At 38.1% G+C, this 17,059-nt stretch overlaps 2 protein-coding genes across 3 annotated transcripts; both read right to left on the bottom strand.

Annotated features, from left to right (window-relative positions):
• Window positions 1-3,193: 3,193 nt before the first annotated feature.
• On the bottom strand, window positions 3,194-7,905 carry ccdc169 (coiled-coil domain containing 169). Its single transcript, XM_068330442.1, has 8 exons — window positions 7,829-7,905; window positions 7,677-7,759; window positions 7,438-7,548; window positions 5,874-5,914; window positions 4,781-4,879; window positions 4,367-4,420; window positions 3,995-4,071; window positions 3,194-3,380 (listed from the first exon to the last, which is right to left on the bottom strand). The coding sequence occupies exons 1-8, from the start codon at window positions 7,903-7,905 to the stop codon at window positions 3,194-3,196; spliced, it is 729 nt and encodes a 242-aa protein (XP_068186543.1).
• Window positions 7,906-8,353: 448 nt separating this feature from the next.
• Window positions 8,354-16,877, bottom strand: sparta (spartin a). Of its 2 annotated transcripts, none has more exons than XM_068331715.1 (8): window positions 16,726-16,877; window positions 14,763-15,556; window positions 11,228-11,422; window positions 10,760-10,898; window positions 10,397-10,591; window positions 10,005-10,166; window positions 9,826-9,916; window positions 8,354-9,094 (listed from the first exon to the last, which is right to left on the bottom strand). In XM_068331715.1, exons 2-8 carry the CDS (start codon window positions 15,531-15,533, stop codon window positions 8,845-8,847), a joined length of 1,803 nt encoding a protein of 600 aa, XP_068187816.1. In that variant the 5' UTR covers window positions 15,534-15,556; window positions 16,726-16,877; the 3' UTR covers window positions 8,354-8,844. The 2 variants fall into 2 exon arrangements, with proteins under 2 accessions (XP_068187816.1, XP_068187817.1); XM_068331716.1 differs by lacking the exon at window positions 8,354-9,094 and adding an exon at window positions 9,244-9,608.
• Window positions 16,878-17,059: the final 182 nt, after the last annotated feature.

The following is a 17,059-nucleotide window of genomic DNA, read 5'->3' as shown; positions in this document are numbered from 1 at the left end:
GTTTCCCAAAATCTATGTGTTATTAAGCTGAATATCACAGTCCTATTATCTTAAAGGAATGTCCTTCTATCATTGTATATGCATGGTGGTTTAGCAGATCAAAGAAAACAGTTCTGTGCAAAAAAAATTTATTTATAATGTCCTTATTCAGTCATTTGTCATTTGTTTCATGTTGGTTTTAAAAAGTCACACATCATAACAAGACCTCTATCATCTAATGCAGGCCTTTATCAGACATTTTAATGGTCAGTTACAGTAATCAAGTCTTTGTGATTGCATCTTTTATGTCTGTTTTGACACATGGAGCTATTTATTTGACTATGTGAACAAAAATCAATAAGAAGGAATGTGTGACAGTGACATAAGGAAAGAAAAAGGTGAAACCTCTACACAGATTTATTTATTTCTGTGTGATAGATGCCGAACAACCCAGTATGCATCATAAAGGTCCAGACAAAATGTCCAAATTTGTCTAAAAATAGAACGAGGGGGGATATGTTTCAAACCAGAACAACAGAGGATATCTTGTACAAGAAGATATAAGACAAGGGCTTAATAAAAATACCACCCATTCTTAATGCCTAAAAATGTCTAAATCATATTTGATATTTCTGCATGTATTAAAAAGGAAAACAAAATATTGAAAAATGTACAGTGTGGTGTTGGATTAACTGCATTGTCAAAGTAATCAAATGCAGAGAAAACAAAGCATTAAGAGACTGCAACATCCCATGACAACGTTTTACCCTGACCTACACATTTTTGTGGGTCTGGATTCCTAAAAATTTTGCTTTTTGTTTTGTGATTACATCTCATCAGGTTTCAGAGATGTGTACCTAAAAAGATATACAGCGCACCGTCGTTTCTCGCGGTTAATGCGTTCCAGGAACCACACGCAATTAACAAATTCCGCGATAGAGTGACCAACTATTTATCTTATTATTTACGGCAATTCAAACGTTTATGAACCCTCCCCATACTGATATTAAACCACTTTCTATCTATGTTTTCTTTTCCTACACTTTTATCGACTGTTTAAAGCACTTTTGTGTCTCACAGAAGTCTGAGACTCACGGAACGTAGCGCACTTCCGCCATTAGAATGCGTGTACGGTATCACGTGACTGCCTTCCAAAAATCTGCAATGAGTACAAATGTAGAAATTTGACCTTGACCTAGTTTTCCCAAGGTTAAGGTCATCATCTCATTTTCATGCCCTTTGCTGCCCGAGTAATTTGCTTTTTGTTTTATCTTTCTATCTGCATTGTGAAGATATTTGGCGGGCAGGATGTAATAACACTTTGCTTTCACATTTTTACCAATATTTCATCTAAATAATTGCTGCCAAAATAATGTCTCGTGATAAAGGCTTGGGACAATTACATTTTTTACAAAACATGAAAGAGGTGTAATCCTCATTGAGGTCATCTTTGTTCCTAAAGCATGAGTAGGTGGTTTCCTTTCTTCCTATATTCTACTTATATGCAAATAAGTGAACATGAGCGTTCGTGGAAAATATAAACGTAGTGTCATTTGTTTGTGTTCTGGGCTAAACATATAAGTGGATCCAAGGCTTTTACGATGTGCGGTTCTTCACACTCCCTCACCCTGACATTTGACTTTAATAGTTCTTTCAAAGACAATTTGCTACATCTCTTCTAATGCAGTTCAGTGAAGTGAATGAAAATAAACCAAGCTGGAGCTCATTAAGATGTAGATAGATAGACTGCTGATTCATATTATTGTGAATCCCATCTGGACTAATTCTGAAAATTAAACCCGCCTTAATTTCACAGCCAATTTCAAGACACCCCCACCCCCCCAACTGCTGACAGATGCTATTCTACAAAGAGCCTTACACTGTCCTGTCAGTATTTACTACAGCTTCATGCTACAATAATATCTTTACAGTTTCATATGTGGTTTGTAAATGCAAGGCTGGCACAAATAAGAAGTGTCACCAATCTGAACGCTGAATCTAATTTATGTCTAAAACATGAACATTTAGTTCATTTACCTGTATATGGATCTAAATGCGCATATGGAAACAACTTTGGAACACACATATTCTGCATTGTTTGCAGCATGTTGAGCAATCTGAGATCAGAGCAGTTTGTTGTTTTGACAGACGGGGTAGCGATCTGTCACTGTGTTTGTTTCACTTGTCAGCAGCAGACGTCTAGGTATCTGAATGCGGGCTGGGACAGTGGGCCGGCCTGAAATGGGCTCGATCGGGAAGAAGAAGGTACGAAAGAGGAGAAAGAGAGAGATGTGGGTTAATATCTTTAGGTCAAGTCATTCGTTGTAGATGAACAACCTGTCACTGAGATTGTAAAGACATAAATCAAATCAGAAATATCAGTGGTCCTGTAAAAGGAAAGAAACTTGATGATGTCACCAGTAACTTTAATAATATCACTAATTACAACCAATTTTTTTTCGTCAAAAATTGCTATTGGGGACCATAAAAACCAAGATTTGTGTCTTCTATAAGCACATATTCTGTGTTCCGTGAACTGTTTTCGATTTAATATTTCCAGCCTGACAACAACAGAGTCCATCCTCCATTTGTGGAAAAACAAAAATGAAACAACTTCTGGCAATTTTCCCGTTCACTACAGAACGTAATGTGATGCAGTTTTTTTACGCCTACATTTGTGAAGGCGGTCAGTGGGTGGAACGAGGGCGGCTGCTCGCTCTGCAGCTGAACCACATAAGGACAGAGAGGTGGATGTGGTGCTGCTTACGTAATGAACCAGAGCCGTAGGAGGTGCCATGAAAAGAAACTGCTTTGACACCAGAAATGTCAAACTCAGCAGGCTTCTGACACGTTTGGAGAAGACCTAGCAACAGTGAGAAACTCTGATATTTCTCTCTCTGAAACACTGGCCAGCCATTTTGTTCAAACATGTTATGGTATACGGATTTGATATAAAGATTTGAACCAAAAGATCATACGATATAATGATATATTTTCTTATAATTGGAGAAAACACTGAATTACAAAACACTGCAGCACTGACTGTGGCACAACGGTTGGCAATATACAAGAACTGTTTTGTCTCCAGCCTTCGGAATATGAGTTCACCAAAGGAAGGCAAAGAACAATATTTTTTTTACACTGAAGATTGTAATTAAAAGAACAGAATGTCATCAGCATCTTTTTTATCTTATATTATTGGAGAAGGTTAGAGTTAGAGGCTGTGTTTCAGGTAGTGCTTCAGGGTGGGTAACCTTTTGCCCTTTTCAGATCTCTTCTCATGCCGTCTTTCTGCTGCTCCTACACCACCCTCGCCTCCCTTCACATGCACTCCTCCATCTTCTTCTCTCTCTTTGCCTTTCTGAGAGTCAGCCTCTGCCTTCCTGCTGGCCTGCTTCCCTCTGTGCAGTCAGAAAACACACTTAGTTTAGCAGTCATGCAGTGTTTTCTGTTGAAGCGCTTCATAGAACGGAACTATCCCCCAATTAGGATTTTCAAACCTAGCAGAAATAATTAACTAAGATACTGTTTTTCTCTATGTATTGAAATGAAATCTATAAATCTGATTTTATCTATTCAGTATGATTCCTTTGCTAGCTACATAAACAACACACCAGTTAACACAGAAATTCCAACATGCTATTTTTTCAAAGTATGTCATGCTTTTGTTGCATTACAATTTCTGTAACATCTATTTTGTGACTCTATGATGAAGTTACTCATCCTCATCACTCATCATGCGCACAGCTCTGTGTCAGCTCTCTTTCAAGTGTTTAAGTTTCAACATTAAATTTTAAGCTATGTCAAAGATCAGAAGAATTAATTCTCATCTCATCTTAAAATATCTGCTCAGTTTTCACTTGGTATGCTGCTTCATAAATCACATGAGTAAAACTTGAAAATAATTAGGGAATCAGGGAATTCAAATACCATCCAAAATATGTAGCCTATGGGAACAAATAATTAATTAACATTTGATTAAACTTTATTTAACACCATCTGTATCATCTCTCACCGCCTTTGTTTGTTCTGTGGCGCCCCCTGTGGCTGGATGGAGTACTGTCGTCTGTGGGCTTCAAGGGTTGAGGACACCTGTGGCGGTGAGAAATCAGAGACACAAAAACATTGCATTCTTCTCCAGACATGGATTCTCAGGGGAGATTTTGTGTTCGAAGTCTCTAGAATCCTACTTGAGAGTTCTTCCAAATATTTTAATTAGTATTTTTATTTAATTTGCAGCATAAACCAGTATATGTACTTGACTAAATCTTTGGCTGCCCAAATACTGATTTATTACAAGAAAAGTTAGCAATATAATATAAAAAGAAATGATAACTATACCTGAGAGACGGGCATCACTGTTAGGATGGATAAGAGGAGCACTTACCTTTGCAATTTCTGAATGGTAGGCCCGTCTCTCATCGTTGGTTTTAAGAAATGCCTGAAACATGAAAGAAACTGTTTTATTATTGCTTATTTAGCTGTCAGTACAAAAGTGCTTGTTTACTGCTTGTAAATATTAAGAATGTATTTCAGGAGGTCATGAGAGTTAATGACTAACAGATTTACATCATGGATTACCGGCAGCACACACTGCCTGTTAAATCTCCATTCAAATAATATTTCAGTGTGACCTGGGGAGACCACCAAATCTTTTTCAACCCTGTGGAAGGACAACTCATTTGCATATGAAGTACTTTATCACCAAATTTAATGCTGCCTGTCAGAGAAATATTTAAAGTGGATGTGGAGGTATCGTAACCCGGTGTACAAACTACTGTTTTACTGTCCTTGTTCAGACCTTTCCCTCCTGTTCGATTCTGACATGACAGTCCATCAGCTGACTCTGGAGGTCGGTCTTCTCCTCAGTCAGGAGCTTCAGGCGTTGTTTCAATGTTTCCTGCCGCAAAGTATTTCCATGAATTAGCAACATCCAGAACAAAAGAGGCTTTAAATCATAAAGGTTTTGTCCCACTGATATCTAATTACAAAACAATTGGTAACAAGCTACTGGAATTGTTGATGCAGAAGCCATGAGCCCAACAACAGATTATGCTCATTTCTTATTCAACTGTCAGATAATTTCATTCATGTGATCTTTAGCAAAGTGACAAGACTTTCTGTGTAAAAAAAGCACATCATATTTACAACATATTTAATAAATAGCATAATGAGAAGTGCTTTTACACCAGCAGCGTCATTCATGCATCATACAAAGTTTTAAGAATAATTTACAAGAATGTGTGCATCTTCTGTGGTTAAGTTGTTGTAACCTGTAACTGTGAAGAATCTGCAACACAGACGGTTTTCCCCCATACCAGACGATATTTACTAATCTTGAGAATCTAAGTATTATATGTAAAAATATAAATTTTTATATAAAAATTTCATTTTTGGAGGATGTGCTCACACAAATGCTATGGACAACACTGACAGGCTCAGAATATTGTGGTCCAAGTACTTACAAACTGCACAAGCTTTATTTAAAATAATTCCTATTCTTCTAAAAATCTATCTCAGAGTAAATTTTATGGTTTATCTAGAAATACTCATTCCCCAATCTTTCTGTTGCTCCCTGGATGCACCAATAAGCATCTGTTAGCTCTGCCTCAAAGCACACAGACGGAAACATGTGTGTTAAAACATCGTAATTAGTGTGTATTACTCCTCTGTGGTTTGTAATCCTGTGATTACAGCACAGTGCTTAAACTGTGGTTTGTTCAGCATCGACTGGAGGATGGAGAGCAGCTGGTATCATAACCCCCTGTCCTGTCTGTCCTCTCTGTGCAGCCTGTGTCTCTGACTCCCTCTGCTGTTAAAAAGTACAAACTCACCAGATAACACCAGCACAACAAAACAGTCAAGATCCACAGAAACTGAAGGGTTACACTCACTACTGCCATGTCGTCATAGGAACGTATGAAGGCCAACCGATCTGTAAAAAAAAAAAAAAAGATGATGTAGACATGTTAAAACAGACTTGATAGGAATTGCTAAATATATTCGATTTTTTTTAAACCTCTTTAATGTATTCATTCAATTTAGTTTAATCTTACATCAGATTGCCAGCAAGACATCAAATACACATCCAGCTAACACACTGGTAAAAAGATGAGGAAAACTGTAATAGAATAGAATAGAATAGAATAGAATAGAATAGAATAGAATAGAATAGAATAGAATAGAATAGAATAGAATAGAATAGAATAGAATAACTACAATAAAGAAGAAAAAATAATAATGTACCTCTTAGACAGATTCCAATAGTGAAAAGTAATCTCTCTCTCATGCTCACTCTCATATTTTTTAAACCTATATCCATTACAGTATTGCCCTATTTTCAAACTTGTTTTGGGTAGTTGTTTACATCCACAAATATTTAGTATTTCCTGCTTATTTGCAGAGAACATCAAGTCTCTCCTGAAATAGATTCAAGTACAGTACTTTAAGCCTACTTTTGTTGTGATGGCTCGGCTGGCTGATGCAGACACACAAGTCTTTTCATGTGATGCATTCACTAATCACTGGGTAAAATCAGAGAGCTGCATGACTGTCACATCAGCAAAGGGTTCTCATTCACACTGAAGATGAATTTTCATTTTAAAGTGGTCAAAGCACAGTGATGGTTGACAAGGAGCAAAAGTAGACCGCTGATAGATGTATAAATCACAGCAGAAAGCACCTGGACAACATCCGCTGGACGTCATTAGATGTAACCCCTACATAAATAACACAAAATAAATACGCCTCAAATAGAAACCCATTTAAAAGCTGCAGACTGCAGACTTTAGCACTCTACTGTCTAGGCGTAGAATTGTACATAATTGGAAAATCACCACAACACCCCTTTATATCTGTTTGGTTGAAAGACATCATGTTTTTGGGTTTTTTTTTAAATCAGAAAAATTCAAATTTACCCTGCGTGGGGACAGAAGTGGATTTTTGTAATCAGTGGTATTCTTTTATGCAATATTTTACGAATTCACAAACCCCCCCATAATCTGAATTTTCTTTTTAATTCTATATGCCGAGCATGTACAGGACATATACATCAATTATTGGGAAACGTTAACTCCTCAACTAAGGGCCACTGTTTTCCAGATGTTGTCATATACCATCCTGTGGCTGTTATGTAACAATCTATCAATGTCATTTTCTGCTTAAATTTATGTTTTGGCTTTTATTTATTTTTCGTTGTTGTTTTTTTTTAGTTTTTGCTGTTGTTGTATGTGTATCAGTATATTTGTGTGATAGGCTCACCCCTGTCTTGCACACGAGTTGTGTTATTATTGTAATGAATTTGTGAGTCTATTATGTGAAAGAAAGGGGAAGGGGAGGTTGGGTGGGTGGGAATTTTCTTTCTCTGATTTACGTTGTTGTACAAACTCTGTTTTCATAACTTGGAAAATTAATTTTTTTTAAAAACCTTACGGGAAAAAAAAAAAAAGCTAGACATACCTAAAGGATTTCCTCGCAGGTCGTCCAGTCTCTCATGAATGAGTGACGTCTGTCGTTCCAGCTGTTTGTTTAACTCTGTCTGCGTCTCGTAACGCGTCTTCCATTCATTTCCTGACTCATCAGATTGTGTGATTGCAGCCAAATGACAGCAGAGATCAATAAACGTTAGCAGCTTTATAAATACATCCTAAAAAAATCACCCGATTTTTAGGATGTATTTGAGTTTTAGGACGGCTCACCTTCCCCGTCTACGCTGCGCAGCCGCTCCTGGAGTTCACGCATCGTGGCCCGCAGGTCGGACGCGGACTCCTCCAGCATCTGTCTGTGATGAAGAGCGAAGCCGTGATTGGGGAACGTCTTCCTCACCATCAGTCCCTAAGAACCACCTTACTTCATCTCTCTCTCCTGCTCCAGCTCCATCCGCAGGCCGTCCAGGTCCAACCTGCTGTAGTCCTGGTCTCCAGTCATGATCCTGACAACAGCCAAAGAAAAGTTTGGCCCGCGGTTGTCATGGAGATCTCTGCTTCCGGGTTCCTCTCCAGGAAGCCAAATACAAGTTTTGGTTTTAGGAAAATAAATACAAAAAACAAATAAGTAAAACTTAAGTATTGTTGGAAACTAATGGAAAGTAGAAAAAACTTTCCAAGAAAATTTAAATTACTCTAAAATAAAGTTTAATACTGGACATCAAATGAAAGTAAAACGCAAGTGAACATTTTTGAGAAACTAAAGAAAACAAAAATGAAGTACAAAAAGGTGGGGGGTTTTTAAATCCTGGGAAACTAAAGGAAAACGAAATAAAAGTACAATCTATTTGTTGGAGGAGTGATGTCAAGTGATGAATGTTAAGTGAACCTGCGATGATATATAGGAAATAATGAATAACTTGTACAAATACAAATTTCACGGTAAATTGTATTTTTAAACCTCATTTCATATATTAATCTCTTAATTTAACTTCCAACATAAACACCCAATAAATGTCAATTGATGTATTTTGCTGAGGACAAATTAGACTTTGTTTGTGAACAAAGGAGATCACATTTTTCATCTCTCTTTAGAAATACATTTCATAATAAAGTACCAAATAACAATCATCTCTCATCAATATTCTCATATAGGCAGTAAATGTAAACTATTCATTCAGTAGATATTTAAAGGAATGTTACCTAAAAAATCTATAGATATAACCCTGACAGATAATCACGCAAATAAGTGGAAAGTTACAAACACAGTTGAAAACAAAGTTACAAACTTTGACCTAGAGAAATATTCATTCTATAGAGAGCTTGTGATGTAAACCTGCACTTTGCTTTATTTGGCAATTCCAATATTTTTGCAATGTAAGATCCTTCAAAAACCCTAAAGCACAGAAATGATGTCCTAATTTTTCTTTTCTTTCTTCTCTTACGCATGTTTGTCCTTCCCATTTTTGTTTTGCTGGTCTTCCTGTTCCTTTGTCTTTTTCTGGGCCTCCTTCCCCTCAGGTCCTTCTGGTTCTCCTTTAGGGCTTTGGACCATGGCCTTTGCTGTCTGTTTGCCTGCCGTCTTCATGAGGGCTTTGACACCCAGATTGTCAATGTTGTATGCAGTCACACCGACATTGACCAATGAATTGATTGCAGTGCCAGTAGCTTCGCCAGCATCGTCACCATACCTTCACCACAAATAATGTGGTGGAGTTAGGGAAGAGAATAGATGAGGCAGTGTACACAAATGAGACCCTGGAGTAATGTGACATTGACACTCTATGAAATCATGTTAACAAGTTAAAAAAAGAAAAAGTCATATTTCATATTTGCAGTAGTTTTATTAGTTACAAATCAGGAAAATTACTACAGAGTGCATGAACATCAAGAGCCTCACCACCCAACACAAAGCACTTACTGAGCTGAAGTTAACAGACCTGCACCAAAGGCCAGAAAGACATACGTAAAACAGAAAGGGTTAATTGACACCAAATCAAAAAATTATCCAAAAGTTGTATGTAACATGTCCAGATGTGTTAGCTGTCGTGTTAGTCTTTTTTGAAAACATCTTTTTGAGAGTTACTTTCTGACTTGCTGTGGGTTAATGAAAGAGTTGAACTGGATCGGCTCGCCTTCGCCTTTACTCCAGCATGCAGTCATATGTGTCTTGACATTTTTATTAGATTCCCTAATCCCCTAAATCTGAAAAGAAACAGGTGTGAAATCAGATCAGTTTCCCAAAGTACCAAGAAGGAAGAAACTATAAAGCTGGTTTCTGATGAAGAACAATTCCAGGGTTGTTTTTTTTTTAAAGCAACCAGAGATTGAGAAATAGAAAAGAAGGTCATGCTGGGAATAAGTTCAACAGATATTTATGAACAGATATAAAGGAGCAGAAATGTGAAATGTTGAAACTTACTTGTACTTCACATTTGTAACAGTCTCTGCAGAAACACTTTTGGCAACAAGCTTTGCCCCACTCTCCAGACTGGTCCAAACCGTAGAGAAACCTGGTTTGAATATCAGTGATAGAAGGTTTGAGAACTGAAGTAACGTGCCTCAGTGTTTGATCTAAATATACACCACACTGGTAAAAACCTTGAAAGCTGCTGGCAGCCACAAGCTTGGCTCCATCCAAGTTGGATGGTTGTCCATCTTTGCCCTTCTTCCAAGACTCTGGGACCAACTTAGCGCCATGCTTTTTCACATGAGGTGCTGCCTTCTCTGCCACGTGTCCCATCACCGCACTCACCCCATCAACTGCAAATATACAGAACAGATGCTAACGTACGTATAGGTGCATGTTCCCTCATTAGTGGAATTAGTAGAATCTGCCAAAAGAAAAGGATCTTTCTTTATGTGTTTGTTATCATTTTACCAATACAATAGATTTGCACATTTTATCATAATTGTTACTAAAACATAATGAAATAATTCTGGGGTTTGTGAGAATGATTATATTATGATTTTTAATCTTTATAATTCCTTACCCAAGAATTTGCTGACCCGCACTGCACCTCCAGTGGCCTTCTGGATCACATACAGACTTCTGTGGACATGTGGGCTGACCTCTGTTGGGGTGTCTTCAGGCGTCATGTTGTCTCGAATCTTGAATCCTCTTCTGTGGATGGCCCTGCTAGTGGCCTCTGCTCCTTTCACAAGCCCAACACTAAGTTTTGAGGCTCCTAAAGACAAAAGAATGCTCAGCAATGAACACATGTCAACAGTTTCTCTGTTGGCCTGTCAAAATATCCACTTTTGGCAATGGAGAGTTGGTTGGAGTAATACTATGTGTAATGTAAACATCACCATCTGGTGGTAGTTTTCTTTTGGAAATGCACTCACGAACATACCTGACAAGATCCCTTGTGACATCTTCTCACTCCAGCCAGGAACAAGAGGTTTTTCTGTCACCCCTGTCTGATCTTTTGGGGAAACTAGGGGGATTTTCTCGCTCAGATTGATGACCTCTGCATCAGTCCCTTCTGGACCCTGTCGGGGAAACAATTCATTTATTTGTTTAACAGAAATACAGCAAGATTGTTGAAATGTCTTCACATCTGAACAACTAGCGGACAGTCTTTGAAGCAGTTCCTGCTGAAATGTCAAAAGAGCAAAGTGACACATATTGTGTCTCTAAAGGCATCAATGCATTTACAACACCTAAGGGATTGTTGTTTACACAAACATTAAGGTAACAAAGGAATGAGTGCATATGTTTTAGAGTCAGGAATGACACTGGTTGCTAAAAGATGAGAAAACATGAAAATGCTCTTTTTCTCTTAAAACACATAAAATACTCATACACAGTAAATACTGACCTGGATCCTGAGTTCAACGAGCTGCCTTAAGATGTCCTGAAACAACTCTTGATCAGCAGCAGGCAGTTCAGAGGACAAAACGATGCCCACGTAGGACCCTGGAGTTTCTGCCAGTGAGTCCGGGAACATATAAATCCCAGAGTTTGCTAGCAGAACTGGAGTGTCTTTGGTCAGTGGGTACAACCAGTCACACACCTTGAAAACATTACACACCATAAATAAAGGGTTGCATTCACCTTGATTGTCTATTAGTTTAAATACAGTATGTTAGAAACAAACACTTTCAGACCTGTTATTCTTATAGTTGATTTAACCTCAGATCTTTGACAAGAAAGCTGCACATTATTTGTGTTGGGCCTTAAGATTTCAAATCAATGTCATGATTATTTCTAGCAAATACCTCTAGAAATAGTTGCTAAAATTTCACGATCTTGTACAATATAATACATCAATAGTTTTACATAAAGCATTCAACAAATTATTACCACCAAACCTCCAACGATTCTTTATAACTCCAGTCAGGCCTCATAACTTGAGAGGTTTTGGATATTTTTCATTGCCGAGAGCTCAAACAGGCGTAAACGTTTTTGTGTGGCTGTATGCGGAGTGAAACTCTGGAACAATCTGGACTCACAACACAAGCAATGCCAAAGTACTCATAAATTCAAAGTGTTATATAAATGTGGTGGAAAGTTTTTAATAAAATAAAATAATACAATAATATAATAAAATAATATCATTTAATTGAACCAAAGATCTGGAGTGTTGTGTGTGTCATATTATTCAGCTCTTGTGAAGGTGGCCCCAGGATGTCTCGAGGTCATGAAGACGCTGCATGAAAATAATTACTGTTAGACCATATTTGGAAATGCTTGCATGACTGTCGGTATCCTTGGAAGAAGTTAGACACTGACAGAAGCAGCTAGCCAGATCATTTCATATACTATACCTGAAATTAGAATGTATGTTTCTGCACAGGGTCATCCAAAGAATGTCTGCAGCAGATATGTCCTCACAGGGTTCGCAGGACTGATTATGTTATGTCATCAAATAGTTTTGTGAAACTGTCGACTTGATATTTTTGGTAACGTCTGGAGGTCTGAACCAACTGAAAGCCCGTAAAGAACTGGTTGAAAGCAGATGGGCCGAGGTTAATACCTCCCCCTAGTCACGCCTTTAGAGTATAAAAAGATATGTGATCCATTTCTTAGTTTGTACTTGAAGTTTTTTCCTGTAACCAGAATATTCTGCAACAACACACCGGAGGACTTTTTCATCGTCTCCAGAGCTCTCATCATGCTTAGATAAGTATTTGTTGAACTTGTCTGTCTGTCAATATCATCGATGATGTTATTGGACTCATACTCAACCTATTGATGATATTATTGTACTGCTACTCAACCTATACATGATTTGAATTGACAAAATAAATATCTTGTGTTTAATACACTGTCTCCTGTCCTTAAGAAAAACGAAACCCCCACCACATAAACATCAAGTCTGGTCAAAATATAGAGATGAGGGTCTTTAATTCAAACTGCTGTTCTGTTTTGTTAACATGTGCTTAGTGTTTCTTTACCATCGTTGGTATTTTGTTAATTACTGTTGTTGGCATTTGTCAATTACCATTGTTGGTATATTGTACATTACCATTATTGGTATATTGTGCCTTCCATACATTGTTGTGTGGAATTGCTATTGCAATGTGATAATTACTGTTGCCCATGGGGATGCCATCATGATGCAATTATTGTGTGGTTGTCCTTGAATGAAGTAGCAGTGAAGCTCAGTGTGTTGGTCCCTGAATCAGGAACTGGGGTGGGATTACATAAGTTTTCTTCTTCCCACTCCCTTTCAGGCAGAATTGTATTGTTGAGTTATGATCTTTGCTTCTTTATTTTAACTATTTATTTATTTATTTATTTATTTGTGTTTGTTTTTTGTTTTTTCCTTGCCTTGCCTGAAATAAATAAATGACATGAATGAATGAAATGAAATTAAAATTAATGAAAGTCAATTTATATGTCTTGTTACACCATCTGACAAGGCCTGCAGTACAAATATGCTGAATTAAATGTGGAATGTTTTTACTTTCTGTTCAGCATTCCTTCTGGCTGAGACTTTTTTATCATCTCTTGCACTCACCTGCATTTGTTGAGGGTGAACACGGTCTAGCATTATTTGTACAAGGAAGAGATACATGATGGAGTATTTCTAAAGGAGTAATATTTGAGGAGGGTTCTTGAATGTACATATTCTAAATAAACTACAAAAAAGATCATGTCAGTGAGAAGTTCTAAGAACTGGTTAGAATATAATATTCAGTTGATTGTCAAGTCGTTAAATAATTATTAATTTCTCCTTTTTATTTTCAAATGATGTGACTTAAAAATCATCCCACATTCAATGCTATCTTCAAAATGAACTTCTTCAGTGTCTTCTTTAGTGTTCTCAAAATAACATGCTTTTAGTCCCATCAGGACTCATATCGAGGATCCACTCAGCCTTTACACTGAAATTTATTTTTCCCTTGTGTCACTGGTATGCCCCTAACAGAGCGACCCTGTGAGGGTGCGGGAGGCAGACCTACGGCACAACAGAAGCCCAGAGTCATCTGTTAATGGGACCACTGTCTGACCGGCAAACAAAGAACGGCCACAATACGTGACAGCGAGTCACGCTTTGCACTGCAATATGCAGCAGAGCATAAAGGATGCTTTGTAGAGGTGACAGAATGCATTATTTTTATTCAATGTTGATCAACTCAATGAAAAAAATTACGATACAAAAGGTCAGAGCAGATCTTTTTAGAAGGGAGTTAATATTAATAGAGCTGTGTTTGATTAAATTTCCTTTGAAGTAAATTAACAACATACCGGTAATTCCCTGCTCGATAAAGTATCTTAATTTGATCTGTTCTATTACCACGCAGGCAAACATTAAGTTATTGAAATACATTTCTTAATATGAAAAGTGAAATTGAATTATTATATTTAGAATTATTTGAGTAATACTTTAGGTTTTTTTGTGCATTTTCGTTTTATGTCACTCAAAACTATTCCAATAATCACATTGCAGGGGAAACAGTTGTGATACTTGATTAATACTTTTCTAGCTAAATGGTCAAAACATAATTCTGTGCTCGTGGTCTGATGGAAACTTTTTTCTGCTCTTCAAAATCAGTCTAAACTGAATGTTTTGGAAGTTCGGTCATTATTTGATAGAGTCACCTGATGTTTTTCACTATTCACAGAGGTTTAAGAGACAAAACCAGTCAAAAAAAGAAAAAAATATTCATCAGATTCATGAATGTTGCATAACTGTAATCTCCTTAATCAGTCAACACATTCAGTTTAAATTAGGAAAATGTTTGTTCAACCCCCCAAAAAAAAGGCCAAATTTTCACAGCTTAGATTTTAAATGTTTTATCAGTGAGAGCTGAAAATTTTAGAGCCTAAACGTATGCAGCATACATAGAACAACTTGACACATCCACAGGCAAAAACACACTTATTTTTTCACACTGTATACTTACATGTAGAAATGCACTGGAATCTGACTTCTGAGCATCAAAGGTCATGATGCGAAGGAATCCTGTGGAAGACAGCGAGCTAACCTGCCCATCTGGTGTCACGAAGAACATCTGCACCCCAGCCGGAATGAAAATCAGCTCCTTTCCATCTGCCTCAGCCTGCTTTCCTGAACCGAAACCATTTCCCGCGGGACCATAAGCCAGACTGTGGTGGCCGGCTGCTGCCAGTGGTGTGTATGAAGGAGGCTTGTCGCCTGGTTGAGCCATGGCTCCAGTTCCTGATGCTCTGAGCCTGTTAGTGTGCAGACAAGCAGGGGCAGGAGGCCTGGCAGGGGGTGTTTTGTGGGTTGGAGTTTTGTTTGGGGTGTCAGCAGGTACGGTGGGGTAAAGATGGTGGAGGGAGCTCTGGGGAGGTTGCTGGTTTGGTGCTAGGTCTGGGTACATATTTTGAGGGAGATTTTCCAACACGCAGCTCCTCTGGGATTTGGTTGTGATCCAAGTGGTCTCCAGCTCAGAGAGGTGGGAGCTGACAGTGGCCCGAGTGTCCATCATCTTGTGCTGAAGCTGCCTGGCCATGTCCCAGGCTGCTCCCTCGTGTCTTTCCCCCCCTGTGGGGACTTCTATTCCTTGAGTAAGGTGCTGTTGACCTTTCCTGTAATACTCTAGCGCCTCAGTTCTTTTCCCAGCCTCTTCAGCAGCCAGCCCACGGCTCAGAGAATGAAATGCCAACTCATACTGGTCCTTGATCAGCAGCAACTCAGCAGGATCAGCCATACTGACCAGCACGGATGGACACACTAGTAGGAACAGAATGGAGGCAGAGAGGAACTCAAACACTGAAACAACAGGAGTGAAATGTTGCTGGCAGTTATTGGTTTAGGTTATATTTGTTTTGGAACACTACGACACACACACACACACGCGCGCGCGCACACATACACACACACACACATTGCGTGACTAGCTGACTACAATTGAGTTATTTGGGTTGTTTGATTTAAATTAAACACCATAATTAAAGGATGGCAGGAACAATAAGACATCACAAACACTACATGCACTCAGATAGCACTGACCCCCACCAGCAACATTTTACTAATACATTGTTTTATCATTGCACAAGGGCTTTGGTGGCCAGCTGCTGCCAGTGATGCATATGAAGGACTCTATGTGATGTGTCCATGATGCTATTGCATAACATGGATTTGCTTAATAACTTATTTAATAATTCCTCTTAAGGTTTGGTTTCATAAGAAACTGGATCAATCTAGAGTGGTTTTCACACTCATGCCATAGAAATTCCTAAGTTTTTAAACAAGTGGCTGCAGAATTTAAATCCAGGATTATTAGAGATCTGGAGGTCTTTGCTCATAAGGAACAGGTTAAGATTCCTGAAGAGAGCAGCAAGAAGCTTCTGTCTGGATACGCATCACATTTACAGGAGCTCATCGTGGCTAAAGGGCCTCAAAGTTCAGTGTTTGGGATGCTTCTCTTGGTTTAAGGGGTCAAATAAGTAAGAAACTGCAGTTGTCAGTTAAAAAAATGCATTGTGGGGTATGTTTCAGAAATTCTGTAATAATATTTGTTGTATTTAACTGTAATAATATGGAATAATTTTCATTTCTGTGTAATTATTTGCAATTGCGGCACATTGGTATCTATTATTCGTCTACAGCTCCATCTAGTTAATCTCAGCCGCGGGAGTGAGAATAATCTCAGTCACGCACTGATGTTGGCGGCCTCCACGGATGCCATTAGCATGAGGCAGCAAACACATCAGGTTTTACCTGAACGACCAGCCTGCGTGTGAACTTCAAGGAAACACTCTTTATTTATTTCAGAACACCAGTAGACTCATTCAAGTATAAAATGTATAGAACATCAAGGAGCTTTTGTTACCTCATCAATCACCACAACTTTACTACTGGAGCATAAATCATAAAACCACACTATAAATCTGACTTACCTCAACAGAATAACTTCAATATCCTGTGAAAAGCAAAAAGACAAACAAATAAAAATGTACAAATGTTTTCCTTATATTAGTAACAACAGTTTTGTCGTACTTTCTTCTATTTTTAAAGAAAGAAAAGCCTTCTTCCCCTAAAATCTGTTCACTTCACTTCACCTGGTGAAGCCGCAGCACCGAGCGCGAGCTTCAAACTATCCTGAAAAAAAAAAATTACTTCCTTGAAATATTTTCAAAATAAAATCTGTAGGTTCCAGGATTCAGTCAAAAAATGATTAATACAAAGTGGAAAATGGAACTTTATTCAGAAGGAATATGACATTTATCAAGA

This window comes from Antennarius striatus, chromosome 13 (assembly GCF_040054535.1).
Source record: "Antennarius striatus isolate MH-2024 chromosome 13, ASM4005453v1, whole genome shotgun sequence".
Lineage (NCBI taxonomy): Eukaryota > Metazoa > Chordata > Actinopteri > Lophiiformes > Antennariidae > Antennarius > Antennarius striatus.
Note: the sequence above shows the minus strand (reverse complement) of the source record. Positions and strands in the feature narration are given on the sequence as shown.

What these genes read in the sequence shown, in the direction of transcription:
- ccdc169 (XM_068330442.1), bottom strand. Translation starts at nt 7,905, where the DNA reads ATGACTGGAGACCAGGACTACAGCAGGTTGGACCTGGACGGCCTGCGG. An exon ending in CCTGCGAGGAAATCCTTTAG is followed by an intron (nt 5,915 to 7,437) that starts GTATGTCTAGCT and finishes TTTTTTTTACAG; the next exon opens with ATCGGTTGGCCTTCATACGT. An exon ending in GAATCGAACAGGAGGGAAAG is followed by an intron (nt 4,421 to 4,780) that starts GTCTGAACAAGG and finishes TTCATGTTTCAG; the next exon opens with GCATTTCTTAAAACCAACGA.
- sparta (XM_068331715.1), bottom strand. Translation starts at nt 15,533, where the DNA reads ATGGCTGATCCTGCTGAGTTGCTGCTGATCAAGGACCAGTATGAGTTG. An exon ending in ATTCCAGTGCATTTCTACAT is followed by an intron (nt 11,423 to 14,762) that starts GTAAGTATACAG and finishes AATGTTTTCAAG; the next exon opens with GTGTGTGACTGGTTGTACCC. An exon ending in GGCTGCCAGCAGCTTTCAAG is followed by an intron (nt 9,917 to 10,004) that starts GTTTTTACCAGT and finishes TATTCAAACCAG; the next exon opens with GTTTCTCTACGGTTTGGACC.